General features: G+C 27.7%; 1 protein-coding gene and 1 long non-coding RNA gene across 5 annotated transcripts in view; one reads left to right on the plus strand and one right to left on the minus strand.

The window, feature by feature from the left end:
• Positions 1–8,156, plus strand: part of LOC136087538 (uncharacterized) — a 25,945-nt gene extending 17,789 nt beyond the window's left edge. For all 4 annotated transcript variants that reach the window (XM_065810566.1, XM_065810564.1, XM_065810565.1 and 1 more), the window contains 3 exons: positions 7,082–7,127; positions 7,493–7,986; positions 8,079–8,156. In XM_065810566.1, the coding sequence (XP_065666638.1) occupies positions 7,082–7,127; positions 7,493–7,986; positions 8,079–8,090 (552 nt within the window). In that variant the 3' untranslated portion in view covers positions 8,091–8,156. The remainder of the gene's footprint in view (positions 1–7,081; positions 7,128–7,492; positions 7,987–8,078) is intronic.
• Positions 1,515–20,569, minus strand: LOC136087539 (uncharacterized). The gene is made up of 3 exons (XR_010641856.1): positions 20,073–20,569; positions 2,178–3,128; positions 1,515–2,095 (listed from the first exon to the last, which is right to left on the minus strand). It is a non-coding gene; the product is annotated as an uncharacterized LOC136087539 (long non-coding RNA).
• Positions 20,570–20,896: the final 327 nt, after the last annotated feature.

The following is a 20,896-nucleotide window of genomic DNA, read 5'->3' on the forward strand; positions in this document are numbered from 1 at the left end:
GAAAAATATTTTATTATGAATTTTGATAGTGGTTTACTACTTAATAAAAAAAGTGAATTGGTTTCTGCTTGTAGGCATAGGAAAAAATTTTTACTTTCTAACTTTGAATCCGGCGATTAGCAAATATCGGATCACGTACACTTGACGTCAGATGCCGTTGCAACGCTAAATTTGTATTTCTTATAACGGTTTTTATTTTTTGTTTTATATTTGAATAATATGGCTGATGATTGCCGAATGGCATGAAACTTCAAGTTCCACTATAAAGTTGTATTTTTTCATTTAAAATGTTTTAATAAATATAAATATATAAATATATATATATATATATACATATATATATATATATATATATATATATATATATATATATATATATATATATATATATATATATATATATATATATATATATATATATATATATATATATATATATATATATGTATATATATATATATATACATATATATTTATTGATAAATGTCGTATATTGCTGGAAATACAACTCTTGTCTGTTTAAGAGTGATCAATATCTTTTTGAAAAAAATAGATCAAATAATAATATTAAAATATTTTAAATGAGAAAATACAACTTTATAATGCAACTTGAAGTTTCATGCCATTCGGCAATCATCAGCCATATCCGCTTATATGGCTGATGATTGCCGAATGGCATGAAACTTCAAGTTCCATTATAAAGTTGTATTTTCTCATTAAAAATATTTTAATATTATATATATATATATATATATATATATATATATATATATATATATATATATATATATATATATATATATATATATATATATATATATATATATATATATAACAAAAACAGTTTATTTTATTTTTACGCGCCAAGTAAACAAATTTTCTCTAAATAAAAATTCAAAATGGTTTCTGAACCATCTTTTTACCGATAAAGTAACTTATTATCAAACTCGTGGATAGACTCGATCCATAATGCATCTTATAATCTAAAAATTTACTCATGGGTTCATAATACGTATATCTAGGATTCCAGCTTACAACATATACCTTCTGAAAACTTATGTCGTAAATATATATGTATTTTATTAAAAAACAGTGATTTCTATGTCTGTTTTGCTTAAAACTACTATTTAACTTTAATTAAAAGATATAGTTGTAAACTGGAATTTAAGATCCAATTAAAATTTATCTTTATAAGTAATAACATTGATAGTTAAAGAAACCGTCATTTAGTCATCCAGCTATTTATTTCTAGTTTTTGTACCACTTTTTTTAATAAATTGAATTTTAATATCTATATAACTTTTAAAGAGCAGATTTTATATAAAAAAACGCATGATATATATTTACACTTTAATAAAGATTAAAAAAAATACATAAGTTTACATTTATAGCCCCTAAGGATGGTAATTTTTTGCAACTTTTCATAAAAATTAAAAAAATGCGGACGTTTTGGACCAAATTTCGTGTTTCTTTAAAAAAAGCTTTGGGAGTTTTTAAGGCAAAAAAAATCGCCGTAAAGAACATGTAAAATTTTAAATAAAGTTCTAATTATTCAAGTTAATGACCGTGTCTTTATTTATAATACTCTTATTTTACATCCGTGTTTTCATAAAACGCATCTGGTTTAAATAACACTTTTAGATTCACTGATTATTAAACAGATTCTTTAAAATTAATATCTTTTCTTGGCTTTCTATAAGCAAAAACTATTATTATTATTATGTCATCTTACGAAAGAGATGTATCCAATTTATTTTGAACATGTGTGTCCGATATACGTTTCTATAGTTTGATATACGTTCTATAGAAGCTCTGCAATCTTTTTATCAACTTTAGTTTACTTAAAGATTATTCACCTTCTGCGACAGATACTGGTAATGCGTTGAAAATTCGAATTAGTATGCATATAGATTGGAAAATAAACTATAGACCCTTTGATTATAATTTGTTGAGAAAGTATAAAGTATTTTCTGAAATGAAAAACAAAGACTCCTTTAAACTAATAAGATGCAAAACATCGTCCATAAATTTGTCTTCTATTTCACAAGGTTTTATTTTTACCAGTTCTTGATCTTTGAAACAGATAAATGAGAATCTAAAAGAAACAAATTTCATAATGCCAATTTCAAATTGATTTTATTGAATAAAATATTGATGCGAAACTTTAAAAATATTACCTTCAAGCTTATGTTTGGGATCTCATGAAAAAACTGCATTTCTAGGTTCATCGTGATTTGCTATCATCTTTGCCAAATATTCTGTTTCTTATCCAAGACATGTCACACGGTTGATATTTTGGTTAAACTAAAGCAACGATTTCAGGGCGGCACTAGTTTACCGTGGTCGTTTTGCAATTAGAATGATTTCTAATTGCAAAACGATGATTTGATATAGGTTAGCCAGGCTTGCACACAAATCTCCAGATGCGGTTTAATGTATAGCTGGTACATTTATTCTGAAGCTGGAGAGCTCCCACACCGAAATAACCTTTAAAGACAATTTACTTGTACTTTGACTTTAAGGTTGTTGGTTATTAGTACTACCTGGTTGTGCTCAATACATATTGAAAATATATTACGTCTGTTACCGTCAATGTCAGCCATGGTATTGATAATTGCTTTTTGCAACATCCAACTTAAATTACTTTGCACTTCTCAACGTCGAAATTCAGGAGCCAGTTGTGTGACTAATTTACAGTGCTGTCAATCTCCGCTTGCAGTTTTGCATAATCAAAAAATCAATTGACATAGGTACCATCAAATTTGGTTTGGTTTTAAATACATTCTGGTAAGTCATACGAAGAATACAATTAGAAGTGATGCAGGAACTGACCCTTGAGAGACGCCGCTTGTCAACCTTCTTCACTCAGATATTTTTTCTTCAATTACTATTCATTGCTGTCTATCAATTAGCCAATCAGTGGTTCACTAGATAGCTGGCCTCAAATGTCATAGATTTGCGGTCATGGCGCAGTGGTGAGAGCGTTTGCTTTAAAAGCAGGAGATCCGGGTTCGAAACAACCTGTGGACATATTTTCGCGTCACGGTAAGGAAGGAGGCGTGTACATCCTGGGTAAATGCACTTCCGCGGTTCTCTGTGACAAGACCGTTAGGTCTTCTTGGGGGCACCTAAATAAGAAAAATTAAAAAATATATAAAATAAATCTTATAAAGAAGTCATTGTATGGTACTGTGTTAAATGCTTTGGTAAACAAAGCATTTAACACAGTGTTTCATTATTCTGCCTATAACAATTCTCTCAGTCAATTTACATAATATAGAGGTAAGAGACACCAGCTTGTGGCTATAAGCTTTGACTTTGTTTCCTTAATTAAGGTTTGGCGTGACATTTGATTTGATTTGCCAGTTCAGTCAGTTTTAATTTCTCAATATAAAAAACAAGTCAAATTTTTTTATCTTTAGTTGGTTCCCATCAACCAAAGTATAGTGATAAATTATTTAAAACTTTAACTCTTAGGTAATATAAATAAAGCCAAGTAACTAGCTTTGCAAATCACTCAGTAAATTTGTTTTATTACTTTTTTTACTTTTTTGCATCATGTTATAACAGGTTTATATCATGTTATAACAAGTTTGTATCATGTTATAACAGGTTTGCATCATATCATAACAGGTTGTATCATGTTATAACAGGTTTGCATCATATTATAACAGGTTTGTATCATGTTATAACAAGTTTGTATCATGTTTGCATCATGTTGTAACAGGTTTGCATCATATCATAACAGGTTTGTATCATGTTATAACAAGTTTGTATCATGTTTGCATCATGTTGTAACAAGTTTGCATCAAGTTATAACAGGTTTGCATTATGTCATAACTGGTTGAAAAGTCAATTTTATTTTACACAGAGTTAATAATTAATAAACTGTAATTTAATAATCTGTAAGTTGATTTTTTTTACAAAAATAGTCAAATTTTTACACAATAATATATAACACCCTGTAATAATTTTTTTTCGTTTGTTGGCTTTGGGAGTCCCTATTATCTTGGCGCCTGGCACACGTATGGTTTGATTATTTGCTCAGACTGTATTACAATAGTTAATATGGCTATGTATTAGTGGCGTACTGAGAACTTTAGCCGCCCGGGATGGTTTCTTATTTGTCGTCCTTACTAAGTTAATCAAATCGTGGTTTGTATAAATTAATTCAAACAAATAGTCGCAGTTGACACAAACTATAGAGGATTATTTTTACTATTTGATGCCATACTTAAATTAGGCAATAATAAAGAAGAACGCATAAGTTGATATATCGATAAATGCATATTTTATAAAAGTACAAGACTTACTGAGGTTGCAGGTTCCCTACCAAACTAACATATACCAATTTAACAAAAAAATTACCATTAAATTTTATTTTTTAAATAAACCAATTATACACATCATATTTAAATCCGTTTCTTAGTAGAAAATCCATAAAGCTCTCAAAGTCTATACTTACGCAATTCATTTTTCTATTGACAATAGAATTACAAGATTTTTTAGTCTTAAATCACTCATTATTGAAAGAAAATCAATTTTTATCGACTTCAATTTGGAGAAGGTTCTTTAGCAACTAGCAACACTGACGGCAATCAGGGCCGACGAAACGGGTTTTGAAGTAGGGATAGGGGGGAGGGGGAGGACACATTTGTCAATTTCTAAAAAAAATCCTCTATATTTAGAAATTCCTAGATTAAAAAAAAAAGTCCTTTGGAAAAAAGGAGGGTCGGTGTCCTCCAGGCCTTCCTGGTGTCTTCGGCTCTGGAAATTGTTAAAAAATTCATAGCAACGTTACAACCTTAAGTACAGAATTTTCCAATCTATACTTTTGAATAATTTCATTAGATCAAGAAGGCCTTCCCAACAGTTTTTTTTTAATATCTGTCACTTTTTTTAGTGCAGGTACAACCACAAAAACCTGATCCTTCTTCTATTAATAAAGAACATTTTCTTATGAAACTTTTCTATATTAGTGTCGATACTTCTAATATCTTATATTGAGTTTAATAAGTTACTCTCTGACAAACAACAAAGATTTCGATCCTTTCAATCTAATTCTGACCTGTTAACCTTTTATAACATAAATTTTTATCATGTATTAGAAGGAAGCGTGAAGTCAAAATCTATTGCTCTTGACATATCAAAAGCTTTTGGTAAGGTTTGGCATGCTAGTCAATCTCCATAAGCTCGCCCCTTGAAGTGATCTGGAAAGGTTTTTAAAACTATTGAGTCATTACTTTCTAACACACTATTGAAGTTATGCTTGATGGATAATAATCTGCTTTATTTTAAGTAACTTTTAAAGTGCTACAAAATTTCTTGGTCTGGTGTCGTTCTGGTATTGTTCTAGTGTTGGTCTGGTGTTGGTCTGGTTTTGGTCTGGTGTTGGTCTGGTGTTGGTCTGGTGTTGGTCTGGTGTTGGTCTGGTGTTGGTCTGGTGTTGGTCTGGTGTTGGTCTGGTGTTGGTCTGGTGTTGGTCTGGTGTTGGTCTGGTGTTGGTCTGGTGTTGGTCTGGTGTTGGTCTGGTGTTGGTCTGGTGTTGGTCTGGTGTTGGTCTGGTGTTGGTCTGGTGTTTTCTCTTTTCTAATTTAAAAATCTTCCTAATAACCGACCATTTAGAATCAATATTTTAATGATAATTTCAGTATCAAGGCTCTTTTTGCTGATGACACAACTTTATTCATGTCTTCACACCAAACGCATCTCTTTTTAATTGCTTAGAACAGGTATCTAATCTTGAATCTCTTCTCTGTGAAAAGCAAAATTTTGAAGCCACTTACTGTAGCTAGTAAATTTTAATCAAATAAAATACAGTTGTTTTTTGCTAACAATTATTGCATTATTTATGATGTTTCTCTATTGATGAACGACAACACTTCTACTTTACGTCTTCTCAGATGAACGACAACACTTCTACTTTACTACTTTTCCGATTATCATTTACTACAGACTATAAAGGTTAATAAGATCATTTATTATAGACCATTCGTGGAAATCATATATAACATTTATTGCAAAGTTAGAATATGCTTAGGTTGCCACTCCTGATCATGCTGGCCAAATTTTTAATCCTGATTCCATTTTCTGGTTCTATAAATTTCTTACTTCTACTTGTTTGGAACAATGTTGTCATGTTTAGTTTGGTGGTTCTAATAAGACACTTTCTCTTTTAGACAATTTCTGATATCGTATAGTTAAATGTTGTTAGATTTGCTCTAGCTACCAAGCCTGAGCTTCTGCCCCACCGTCTTAAGGTTGTATTTTTTTCTCTTTTCTACAAATATTAACATGGCCGCTGTTAAAGTCAGGTATTATCACCTGTTGTAATAACCAAAACTTAATCTTAAGTGGTTCATCATTCAGCAAAGCTGCATTATCTTACTAGTGTTGCATCATCTTACTATTGTTGCATTATCTTACTATAACTATTCCCTCATACACAAAAAAAATGTTATTCACTTTTTTGTGTATGAAGAGACAGCTTTTCCCTTGAACATTAGTGCTTTGAAATTCTCTCCCTCCAATGTTTTCCTGACTTATAACAATTAATAAAATAGAACAGATTTATCATTTTACCAAATTTGGTTTTTGAAAGTTGTTGCTTTATAAAGTAAAATATTTTTTAGAAATGTTATTGTCAATCAAGTTAATGTAATTTTGAAAAGTAACATTTTCGTTCAGAAAAATGCATCAGAATTTTATTAAATATTTTTTTATTATATATAATAAAAGTACATTCAATATAGTAAAAGAATATTTAATACACAATAATTTGGGTATATAAAAAAAATGTATTTATTTAATATTTACGCAATATATTGGGTATATAAAAAAAAATTTACTTAGTGGACCAGGCTAGCCGATGACTAGCCACTATAAACATATCAGAAAATTATCGGTTTGCCATTTATTGGGGCTACCGTTAATGGTCCACTAAAAGTGCAGCAAAACTCCAATGAACCGCTAAAAAAAATACCTATATTGGTCCACTGCAAACCCACTAAAACAATGTTTGTTGGGAAGCTACTAATATTTTCTTTGAATATATACTTTGATGTTGTTTTACTATTTTTAGAAAGATCTTGAGTTTGAAGCAAGAGGTGTTTTGAAATTCAAACTAAGTAAGTAATAAAAAATAATAAAGTTAATGATATTAAAGCATTTATAATTTTTAAAAATATTTATTGAGATTATTATAGCTAATCAATATTACTAAATGAGGTTTAATGGGCATTTAATAAATGAGGTTTAATGGGCGTTTAACAAATGAGGTTTAATGGGCGTTTAATTAATGGTTTTGATTCTAAAGATTTTCAACTCCATATAAGTCATTGGGAGAAGTTATTGTGTATAATTCATTGAAAGAAATCACTATTTATAAGTCATTGATAGAAGTCACTGTTTATAAGCCATTAGTAGGTCACTGCGTATAAGTCAATGGTAGAAATCAACTTTATCAAATTTAATCTTAATTATGTTTTATTAGATTCTAGGGGACCGCAACACTGCAAAGAAATTCTTAGCCGATTGCCAAAGAAATTAATAACCAATTGCCAACTATCAGGAAATAGTCACTATTTTTCAAAATGCAACCGAAGAATTTTACCCTCGCTTGGATCATTTGAAAAAAAAGAGTTGATGACAACCTCAAAACATTTAACAACCAATTTTAAAAGTGACAAAACATTTGGAGTTGATGAAAATCTATTTGATTATGAAGGAAAAGTTCTAAAATCTATATTCAAAAAAAAGAATATACCGTCTCTTGAAGAAACAAATTTAAGCAACTTTCCCACAAAAAACAAATCGCAGCTTTCTCGCCTGCTTACTCATAGTACCGATAGAATAAGTGAAAAGTTCAAAAAAAATAGACCAAAAGTAAACACAATTTTAGATATTGCAAAATCAGCACCATATGCAACCGATTTAAATGCAACAAAACCGCAAAACTGTTCAATGTACTCGCCTTTTGATAGAAAGGTAACTTGAGTTTTTATTTACTTGCTGTAAAGTTACAATTTAAAAGCGCAGTAGACATTTTATAAGCAATAAAATTTATATTTTATTTACAGGTTTGGGAGTAACATTGTTCGAAAAATGGAAATGCACATTACTTACAATACTTACAATACAAAATAACCATAAATTGATTTGTTCTCTCTATTTCTTTCGTTTATAAGTTTAGTTTCGTGCAGCGACGAACCCATTAATTTTTGTGATGATGAGGGGAGGGGAAAGGATGTGTGGATCCTGAAATATTTTTATACATTGTATCACATTTGCGTCTCCATAAAAACTAACTGTAAAAATGAAAACCACTACATGATTTGTTTTTAATCAAGGAATTCGTTTATGGTTAGAGCGCATTTTTATTCGCGTTTTTTTTTTTTTTTTTTTAATTTATTTTATATATTGTAAAAAAAATTATCTTAATTTTTTATTTAATTTAGTTTAAATTTAAGTTAATTAAAAAATACATTACAATGTTTTATGTATTTCAAGCAAACTTGTTTTTATTTTTAGCGAACTCATAATACATAATATATATATATATATATATATATATATATATATATATATATATATATATATATATATATATATATATATATATATATATATATATATATATATATATATATATGCATATATATATAAATATTGCATAAGTCATAGGTAGAAATCAATTTTATCAATTTTAATCTTAATTATGTTTTTTTAGATTACTCTGTACTCAGATTCATCAGAAATCTGAGTACTCTGTTCTCATATTTTTTCCGTAAGCATTCCTTCACGACTTCAACTTTATGTTTTGGATCATTGTCTTGTTGGAAAATAAATCCTTCACCAACAAGTTATATTCCAAAACATAAAGCTGACGTCGTGAAAGTTAAATAGGCAAAAAGGCTATCATGCAAAAGTTCTATATAATAAATTGATAGTTCACAAATTTAGGCAAAAAAATATAGATGCTGTTGAAATTTTGCCGACTATTTCAAAATAAGTAATATTATTATATGAGTTTTTAAATAGGCTCTTGTTTTATCTTTTATTTTTTATCTTTAAAAATGGCTGATTTTTAAAATCTTCATTAGCTGAAAATTTTTTTGCTAATGAAGATTTTAAAAATTTAAATTTTAATCCTTTTGAGGACTTTCTTAACTGTTTTGAAGATAATTTAAATATTATTAAAGAAACTGAAATGAAAATAATGAAAACATCATAATTTGATCCATTTAATTTTAAAATTAAAAAAGACGTTAATTCTTTTTCTAAATTACATTTAAACATAAAAAGCATGCGTCAAAACTTTGAAAAATTTAAAGAATTTTTAAATAATATAAACTAGACGATCGACGTCATAGCTGTCTCAGAGACTTGGCATGAAACAGAAAGTCCGATTAAATCAAACTCTAGTTATAACTTGCCAAATTACAAAGTAATTAGACAACCGCGATGAAATCATAAAAAAGGTGAAGGACTAGGATTTTACATACTTGAAAAATATATATTTAAGATAAAAAAAAATTATGCTTAGTAAATGAAAGCTATGAAAGTCGTTTTATTAAAATAATTAATAACAAAAATAAAAATACTATAACTGGATGTGTTTACCGACCACCATGTGGAGAAATCAGATTGTTTCAATATTTTATTAAAAAATGTGTTTTGAAAATAAATAAATAAAAAAAAAACAATTAGTTATAACCGGTGATATAAATTTAAACGCGCTGAATTACCACAACTTTCCAAAAACTAAATTGTTTTTTGATATGTTATTTAGATACAATGTCTTGCCAGTAATCAATAAACCTACTCGGGTGAATAATACCTCAAAAACAGCAATTGATAATATACTTATTAACAATTACTTAGACACGTCATTTCAATCAGGCATTTCTAAAACAGATTTAAGCAATCATTTCCCGATCTACATTACTATTTAAAAAAATTTACGGATATTCAGCCGAAGTTTACAAATTTAAAAAAACGTAACATAACCATCAATAATACAAATGAACTATCGAATGAATTGAATTATAGAAAATTGGAATGATGTCTATAATTGTCATAATATAAACGAACCTTTTAGTATTTTTTAGCTAAATTTTTAGTGATATTCGACGAAGCTTGTCCATACGAATCAATAAAAATTAAAATAAAAGCATTTAATAATCCTTGCATGAATAAAACACTTTTAAAGTGTTCTAAAAACAAACAAAGACTATACACTCAAACCTCATTTTGTGCGGTAGATAGGGACCGCATAAAAGAAAACGCATAAAAAAAATAATAACGTATGTACATACATATTACACATTTTATTCATTGAGATTGAAATTATTGCGCGTTCAAAAATTAAATTTTATGAGATCGCACAAAAAAAATTGCATAAAACAAAACGCACAAATAAAGTATCGCATAAAAAAGGACTGCATAAAAAGAGGTTTGAGTGTACAGCAAATTCTTAACAAATAAAAGTACAGAGATTATAATTATATTTATTCTTATGAACATCTTAGAAAAACAAAAAAAAAATGTATTATAGTAAACAAACTAGAAATTCTAAGTTTGATGTTAAAAAAACATAATAATTAATTAAAGACTGGGCCGAAGTTAAATAAAAAGTTCAGTATTACCTCAAAGATAATAATAAATCAGATTTTGTCTTAATAAAACATCTAACTAGCTTAATAAATACTTTACAAATTTTCGGATCTCGCAAACAAAATTATACCAATTTCTACGTCATTTTAAGACATATATTTTTTTTTTTTTTTTTTTTTTTTTTTTTTTTTTCTTTTAGTTTTTATTTATTATATTTCCATAATAAAGTTTACATAGCTTACATTTTTATCTTTATAACTTGTTTGTGGTGAAAATGTTTACTTTCAGAACTTGTGTGTCTTTAGCTAGAAATTTGTTTTTCGAGTTTTTATATCCGATTATAATTTTGTACCAAGTCACAATTATTTTTAGTTGTTACACATCCATATCTTCAGTTTTTTAAGAAATTTATTTATCTTTTTTTCTTTCATCGTAATGTTCGTTTTTCATTTTTAATAAAATAACACTTCATTTTATTTTTTTTTATTTTTTTATTTCTTTTTTTCTTTTTCTTCTTCTTCTTCTTCTTCTTCTTCTTTTAAATCGTTTCAAGTTCTTGACAATCAATAAAGCGTAGATACTAAGAAATTGCTATATCTAACATACATATCTAATAAAATCAACAGATGCAACAATGTATGGTAGTGAGTTTTCTTGAATTTGACGCAGCTTATTTTTTTTAAAAAAAATTAAATCTCCAGGGTTTGATGAAATTCCCAGTAATATCCTAATATCTAACAAAAAAAGCATTACAAAATCTTTGTTCCACATAGTAAACCTACATTTAGATTAAGGAGTATTTCCGGATACACTTAAACTTACAAGAGTATTCCCAATTTATAAAAATATTGACGTATCAAACTATAGACTCATATCGGTAATTTCTGTTTTCTCAAAAATCTTCAAACGTGTAGTTTATAATAAGATCTTTGATTATTTACAAAAAATAAATTTTTTAATCTAAAACAATTCGAATTTCAAAAAAAACATTCAACAGAACATGCCATTATTGAATTAGTCGATCAAATAACCGATGGTTTTGAAAATGATAAGTTTACTCTCGGAGTATTCATAGATTTATCCAAGGCATTCGACACCGTTGATCACTTTCTGTTAGAAAAACTAAAATGGTACGGGTTATGCAATAGTTTATATCATTGGATAAAAAGTTATCTAACTAATAGAAAACAATATGTTCAAAACAAGAAATCCGGAATACTGAGTATTTTGTATGAATTGCCTCAAGGATCGATCCTAGGACCGCTTTTATTTTTAATTTATGTTAATGATTTTAATAATGCATCAGTAAAACTAAATGCTATCATGTTTGCAGACGGTACAAATCTCTTAATGTTGAAAAAACACAATATACCTTGTTTCATAAAAAAACACAAGAAAAAAACCTTCCTCTAAAACTGCCATAACTTATCATAAATTATAAACAAATTAAAAAACAAGATACTATAAAGTTTTTAGGAATTATTGTTGATGTTCATTTATCATGGCTCCCACTTATAAAATATATACATTCAACAATTATTAAAACCACAAGTAATATGTCTCGAATTCGCCCATACATAAATTCGCATAGTCTAAAGCTTCCCAGCGGGCACGCGACGTTGGAATAACCTTGAAATAACGTTGATCAACGTCGATCAACGTTACTTCAGCTTAATTCATTGTTACATTTTTTATATAACGTGGCAAGTTGTCAACCAACAAAACTTAAAAAAATTCTTTGCCCACAAAAACATGCTTGTAGAATTATATACAACAAAAAAAGGGGGACCACGCTAAACCTTTAATGATGGATATGAAAATGATAAACATATATCAGATAAATATTTATCAACACCTAAACTTTATGTATAAATATAACCTAATCACAATTATAACAATAATCTAACTCCTGAAATCTTTTTAAGTAAATTTAATAAAAATCTAAATGAGAAATATTTCTTAAAAATAAATCAAAGTAACACATATAAATTACCTAAAAAAGTAAACAAGTACACAGAATATAGTATAACTTATAGAGGACCTAAGCTATGGAACTCTTTTCTGAAAGGTAATTTAAATATGGCAAAATCATTAAATTCAATTCAGAGTCAAACAAAAACTGACGTTTTAAATCTTACGGATTAATTTTTATTTTTGTTTACAAAAAAATTGTGTAAGTTTTTTATTATTTAACTGTTTGTATTTTTAAATATTATATGTAATCTTTATATATTATATGTTGAATATGATATCATATTTAATTGGAAATTTGTATTTAAATATCTTCCTTTATGACTTTTTGTGACTAATAGTATTTATTGATATTATATCTACTTTTTAACTATTTGCAACAAAATATATATATAAACTTTTATCTTTTTTCTTTTTTCTGACAGATTTGTATTTTTAAATATTTCCTTTGTTTGACTATTGGCGACTATTTATATTTTTTAATACTATATATTCTTTATTCACTATATGTATTTTTAAACATTATACCTTCTTTTTTGACTAATTGAGGGTGTTTGTACTTTTAATTGATAAATCTTTTTTCTCTATTTTTATTCTTAAATATTATATCTTCTTTTTACTGTTTTTTTTCTAAATTGTTTACTTGACTTATTAACCATATTTTACTATTATTGTTATGATCTGTAGGAACTCTATGAAAAGATTAAGTTGGTACTTTGCCATCCATATCTTCTTTGAACCCCTGTCTGTTTATTATTTATACATTTGTAATTATATTTTATTTTTTGTGAAAGGGAATTGTAGTTTATATAAGCAGCAAGATAAAATAAATTAAATAAAAAAATTTTATAGAACATTCATAAATGCTTATAAATACTTGGGTGTTATTGCATGACGCATTATTATCTTCTACAATAAAGAAATAAATTTTTCTAATTATACTATTTAATATTGTTATTATTATGAAAGGTATTTTTATTGTACTTTTAAATTAGCTTTGGTACATTTATTAAAATATCTTACCTTATAGCATAGTTAAACTTGGCGTTAATTTGTTTGTATCAGCTGATTTTTTTTATCTTTAAAATGTCTTGAATTTAAGATACGTAAGTTCGATTAAACTTATCGACGGACTTACCGTCCATAAAAAAAACAATCTTTTGAAACATTTTGACAACATGTTTCATCAATAACAAGAGTCACCATCAGGTCTAATGACAAAAATTTACATATATACTCTATAGTGTAAATATAAGTTTTTGTTATTTATATATACACTATAGTGTTTATGTAAATTTTTGTCATTAGAACTAATGGTGTCTGTTGTGATTGATGAAACATGTTGTCAAAAAATTTAAAAAGATTTTAAAAAAAACTGTTATGCATTAGAATAGTTCTATTAACAGACAACCAGCCAGTAACTTGAAAAATATTGATACTTATTTGAGCCACACTTTATTTAAAATATAATGTTATATAGTATAATTTTTATAATTTTAATTATACAACCAAGTATAAATAAAGTTACATGAATTTGCTAGTAATACTAAAAAAGACGCAGCTAAAAGAGCATTCATTATTTGATAAACTTTCGGTTACTGTCTTAAGAGCTTATCTATGGTATCTGTCTAATTATTAATTTTTTATACTTTATTTGTTCTGTAAAATATACTCTTGGTACATAGTTGCTGCTCATTAAGCTCTTGTTGGAGTTAAACCGGTTTCTACAGACCCTGGTATGTGGTATTTGACTATTCTACATTACTTGATAATTTAAATATTTTTATTTTTGCCGTATAGTTTTGTAAAAAACATTCCTAACTACTGAAAGAGTACTTTTAATGAAAACTTCACAGCAAAATTTTTAAAATCGAAATATTTATGAAAAACTTATAGCAAAATAACAAAATTTTATTCGTTTAAATCATTGTTGATTGCAATAACAAAAATTCAAAGTTTAAATCATTGTTGATTGCAATAACAAAAATTCAAAGTTTAAATCATTGTTGATTGCAATAACAAAAATTCAAAGTTTAAATCATTGTTGATTGCAATAACAAAAATTCAAAGTTTAAATCATTGTTGATTGCAATAACAAAAATTCAAAGTTTAAATCATTGTTGATTGCAATAACAAAAATTCAAAGTTTAAATCATTGTTGATTGCAATAACAAAAATTCAAAGTTTAAATCATTGTTGATTGCAATAACAAAAATTAATGGATCTTATTCTATGGCAATTTTTTAAACAGCAATGATAAAGCGTTTTTCTGTGAATCACTTTGACTCGATTTTTACTAAGTCAATTTAACTGACTTTATAAGTTAACGTTAGTCACATTTAAATCTATGGATGAAAAATCAGCGCCAGAATAATTGGCACCCTAGAAAAACTTGGAGCAATGCATCCTATTTCTCTTGCACTCACGTCAACTATTTAATTAATGTTTTCACAAACAAATAATAGAGCTTTGGTATGCTGTTGTTTGTTTTAGTTCTTTTTTATATACAATAAAATCTATACATTTATAGTAAATAGAATAATTTGTATATTTGTATAACGTTTTAAAATTGTATTATGTGAAGCGCTTTGTGATAATATCCTTATTATCTTCTTGAAGTCCTGCTGTTGCTCCAGCAAAAAAATTATTTCTAGCTATTTATTAGTAATATTTTATACAATATTTAAACGGCAAAACATATTAAATATAATTTTGAAACTTCAGTTTTTGCGCTTTCGTGTTAATAAATGTAGAAACAAGCTCCATAAGTTTTAATTTTTTAGCGACTTAAGTGACTTAAAACTTATAATTATTTTATGTACAGAAAAAAATCTTTCTTGATGCATGATATTTGTAAATATGTTTTTTATTTGTTTGACTTTGGAAAAGCTTTGTTCATTACTAGCCACAGAAATAGTCGGTGTCTTGAAGATTTTTCTGGCAATACGTTGATGCCAAAACTACTATCAACATCCAGCCATTCAAAATATTCAAATCATTTATAAGAATCCATAATCAATCGAATTTCAATCGATTTTAATATATATATATATATATATATATATATATATATATATATATATATATATATATATATATATATATATATATATATATATATATTAACAAACCATGTAACTAACTTGACTATAAAACCTTTAAGTGAAACCCAGCAAGATAGACGCCCTCGAACCTTTGCGATACCACATTGATGAGATTTATGACGCTGTCCATGAATCAACGTTAGATTTTAAGGTTGATGCTTTTGGAAAATGTACCGCTATGGGAATTGTCAAAAAAATTACAGATTTCAAATTCCTCTGCTGTTTGGTCAGTTGGTATGATGTTTTGTTCAAAATTAGTTTAGTAAGCAAAACACTTCAGACGAAAACTGTTGATCTGCAGAGCGCTTTGAAACTAATTGAAAGTGTTAAGTATTTTTTGGAGAACTTAAGATCAGAAAATGGACTGAATAACGTTATTAAGATGCAAAGGAACTAGCCGAAAAACTGGACATCAATCCAAATTTCTCTAATGAAGTAGTGGTTAGGCCAAGAAAGATCAAAAGGCAATTTTCCTATGAAAGCAAATGTAAACCTGTGAAGTCGGCAAAAGAGTCTTTCAAAGTGAATTTCTTTTTTGTAGTTTTAGACACTGCAATTAATTCATTGTCAGAAAGATTTGAACTGATGGAAAATCACAGCAAACATTTTCGAATTCCTCTATAACTTGAAAAAAATAGACAAATGTAAAACATATGCAATTAAAGAAAAGTGCAAAAACCTGCAATCTATGTTGACAGCTGATGGCAAGAGTGACATCAATGGGAATGAACTGTTTTGTGAAATTGTAATTTTAGCTCCAATGTTGCCGAACGATAGCTGCCCTAAAACAACACTGTCTTCTATTACAAAAAAACGCTTGATTGACATCTTTCCTAATGTGTATGTAGCACTGAGAATTTTGCTTACCCTTCCGTATCAATGGCCAGTGGAGAAAGAAGTTTTTCTAAATTGAAAATTATCAAAAATTAACTTCAATCGACTCTTTCTCAGGACCGCCTTAGTGGGATGGCCACATTACCAATTGAACACCAGGTTCTGAGTACAATTGAAACCGACTCATTTCTAAAAGACTTTGCTAAAGTTAAGGCAAGAAAAATTTGTTTCTAAAAGTTTCTAAAAGCATTGTGTTTGTTAAAGGCTTTACAACTTTTTAAAATTATTATTTGATACAATGTTAGATTTGCTATTTAAACTGTCTATAAAAGTTATTTTACGATGTTTATTATTTTATGTCACTTTGTATTATTAATCTACCTAAAAAATATGCTGTTACGGTTATTTATTTGTTCATAAAAAGTATGATACTTACTATTCCATTGGATAGTTTTATTGACAACATGTTTATATATATATATATATATATATATATATATATATATATATATATATATATATATATATATATATATATATATATATATATATATAATATAGCGGCATAAAGTAAGTATACACCATTGAGTTTTGCATACATTTATTATTTTAAGCAATTAAAAACACTGTAAATTGTTGCAAACACAATTTTTATTTATCAGAATCATCAAAAACAACACTCTGTATCAAGAACATGCAGTTTGATCAATATTTAGTATGGTAACCTCGCGCTTTAATAACATGTTTCATACGGTTTGGCATTGACTCAAACAGGCGAGTAATTGTAACATCATTAATATTGTTCCATGCATCTTGCAAAATTAACCAAAGACTATCCAAGTTAGATGGCCTCTTTCTTTCAATGTTTTTTGCCATAACGCTCCACAAATTTTCAATCAGATTCATGTCCGGGCTCTGAGCAGGCCAATCAAGTACTGCCACCTGATTACGCCGAAGAAAATCTGTGACAGTCTTGGCCTTGTGGCATGGTGCATTGTCATGCTGAAAGAAGAACGAGTTAAGTTGCCCAAACAGTGCACTAGCAGAAGGAAACATTGTGTTTTGTAGTACATCAATGTACTGGTGTTGGTTCATACTTCCAGTACATCGACAAAGGTGCCCAAGCCCATAGCCAGACATACACCCCTAAATCATTAAACTCCTTCCTCCATGCTTGACAGTTGGCGCAATACAATTTTTACTGAATTTTTCACCAACTCTTCTTCGCACAATTACTCGTTTGGAACTAAGGAACAACTCGAAAGAACTTTCATCACTGAACAGGACATGTTTCCAATCATCTACTGTCAAGTCTTTGTGTGCTTTGGCAAATGCCAATCGTCGACAAACGTTTGTAGCTGAAAGCAGTGGCTTCTTTGCAGCCACACATCCACGAAGACCTGCTTTCAGAAGGCGCTGACGTACACTTCGAGTTGCCAGAGTAACCCCATGTTCTTCAGAAAGTTTTCGACCGAGTTGAGGGGCAGTAAGTCTACGATCCTGCAAGGACATTCGAATTAACACTCTGTCAGTGTGTGGAGTTGTTTTCTTTGGTCTTCCAGATCGCCTCTTCTCAGCTGTTGAACCAGTTTCGATATGTTTATCTATTATTTTCTTAATACCCATTGGTGTTGCTTTAAGTTCTCTGGCTATTTTTCTTAAACTTGCACCTGTTTCTGCCAAGAACACTGCGTGAAGTCTTTCTTCTGTTGTCAGTCGACGGTATTTGGGCATACCTTCAAATATAAAAATGAATAATTACACAAAATATATCAGACAAATGGCCAAATATGAATAATGAAAAACCAAAGACATTAATTAATCAGTATTAGCTTAAACTAACAAATTGTAACTAAAAACTCTCTAAAACCCAACATGCGTTTCTGCCGCAATAGTATATATATATATATATATATATATATATATATATATATATATATATATATATATATATATATATATATATATATATATATATATATATATATATATATATATATATATATATATATATATATATATGTATATATATATATATATATATATATATATATATATATATGTATATATATATATATATATATATAGTATATATATATATATATATATATTATATATATATATATATATATATATATATACATGTTGTCAATAAAACTATCCAATGGAATAGTAAGTATCATACTTTTTATGAATAAATAAATAACCCTAACAGCATATTTTTTAGGTAGATTAATAATACAAAGTGACATAAAATAATAAACATCGTAAAATAACTTTTATAGACAATTTAAATAGCAAATCTAACATTGTATTAAATAATAATTTTAAAAAGTTGTAAAGCCTTTGATCCATTATCATAACCTTGGCCACGCATATTTTGTAAAGATATTCCTTTTTTTGAAAGCTCGTCTAACAAGCCAGCTGTCAACCCTTGCCCAGATGTATCTGAGACCTGAACAAATCCAAGAAAATGTTCCTTTACGTTTACTTCTTCACCTGGAACTGCATAGACAAACCGAAATACAAGAAGCATTTGTTCTACTGTCAATAGGAAAGTTAATATTTTTAACCTACACTCGTCCTTTTACAACAAGCACTTGACGAACGTCATCTGTGATTCTTCACATTCCGCAGTCTTCAAGCGAGCCCCATGATAGTGACGAAGTGACCCCATTTTCCTCGGCACCAGAGTTCTGAAACAATAACGATGATTATTTAACTAAATGAGGTTTTAGACAAAAACAACATTATTTTTAAAGTTCATTTTTAATAGTGGATGAAGGATGATTATTACAAAGGTTTTTAGTTGATTTTTTCCAACTTACATAACCCTACTTTTTTAACTTTTTTAAAATGGCATAGAAATCTTTTGTTTGTAAAATTTGTTAAAAGTATTTTTTTATTTTTTATCTTTTGTTTTTGTATTTTTGCTTGTTTTTTATTTTTACACCAAAAAAATCTAATTTGCCGTATTTATTATCATTTATTTTATTTTGTTTACTAATTTCCAGAATTGTAATATATATTTATATGCATACAAATATACAACTGTATTTTGATTTAGTTTTTTTTAACTCGCTTATTTGTGTGAAGAGTTTAATTTGTTGATTTTATTTAGCTTATATATTTTATAAAACTATTGTAAACATTCAACTAAAAATAAAGTTTTTAAATAAATAAAGACTAACTTGGTGGAAAAGTCCGCTTAAATTCTTTGTAATCTTATACAATTTACGCTTGTTTAAGCGATAAACATTAATAAATGGAAAAAAAGAAAAAATACCTATGCTTTATTTACTTATACTTTTAAAAACATTTTTAAATTTGCGGCAGATTTTTTTAACTAAATTCAAAATAGATTTCGTTGGAGTAGAGTTAGAATTAAAGTTTTTATTTTAAAACAAGACTTCGTACTTTCGAAGGCCTTTGACTGTATCTGTATAAAACAAGACTTGGTACTTTCGATGGCCTTTGATTGTATCTGTATATAATTTTTTTTTTCAACAAAATGCATATAAACTAACAAATTCAAAATCAAGCACAAACCTTAAATGAAGATGGTGAACTTGACGTACTCGTACTTGGTTGGTAATGTAAGCGTTCTCTTAGAGAAAAAGATTCAACTGCTTCTACAGGAATGTCTTTTAAAACTTGAGACTGTGGATTTTCTTCTGACATCTTCTGCTTTTTTTTTGTTATGACTTATAAATATGGTTGAAAGTAAACCCAACACCCAATATCAATAAAAAAAAGTGTTGTGAAAATAGCACACAATCGTTATTAAGGCTTAAATAACGGTTTATTATCTCTCTAAATTATTATTATTGTATTTATTAACTAACTTGATAATAATAAATGCACTCTTGTATTATTTCTTACCTGAAATTGATGTTGATTACCGTTTACATCTTAATTTTTAATATAGAGAAAAATTTACTCAATGTCTTTGCTTGTTTTTTGTCTTCTCTCTCCATATCTGATTTGCGTTTTCTATAAAAGAAACCCGAAGGTTTCTTTTTATTCGCCATAATAACTCACCCACTTATTTTTTCAAATATTTAACTAACGATTACTTTTAGCTGTAATTGTTTTTTCATTTAAGTGTTGAGCAAATACTTACAAAGTCAATAGTTTAAAATATAAACTTTGGGGCCCCTAAGCTGTTAATATACAGTTACAATAAACATTTAACACACAAAAACACGATTTAAATAAACAATAAATTAACAAACTTATTCTTTTAAACAATCATTTAACTGCTACTTTTTGATTTAATTATTTTTTTCATTGAAGTGCTGAGCAAATATTTACAAAATCAATAGTCTAGCATATCAACTTTGGCGTCCCTAATATGTAAACAGCTCACTACT

Source organism: Hydra vulgaris, chromosome 11, assembly GCF_038396675.1.
Source record: "Hydra vulgaris chromosome 11, alternate assembly HydraT2T_AEP".
NCBI classification, from domain to species: domain Eukaryota; kingdom Metazoa; phylum Cnidaria; class Hydrozoa; order Anthoathecata; family Hydridae; genus Hydra; species Hydra vulgaris.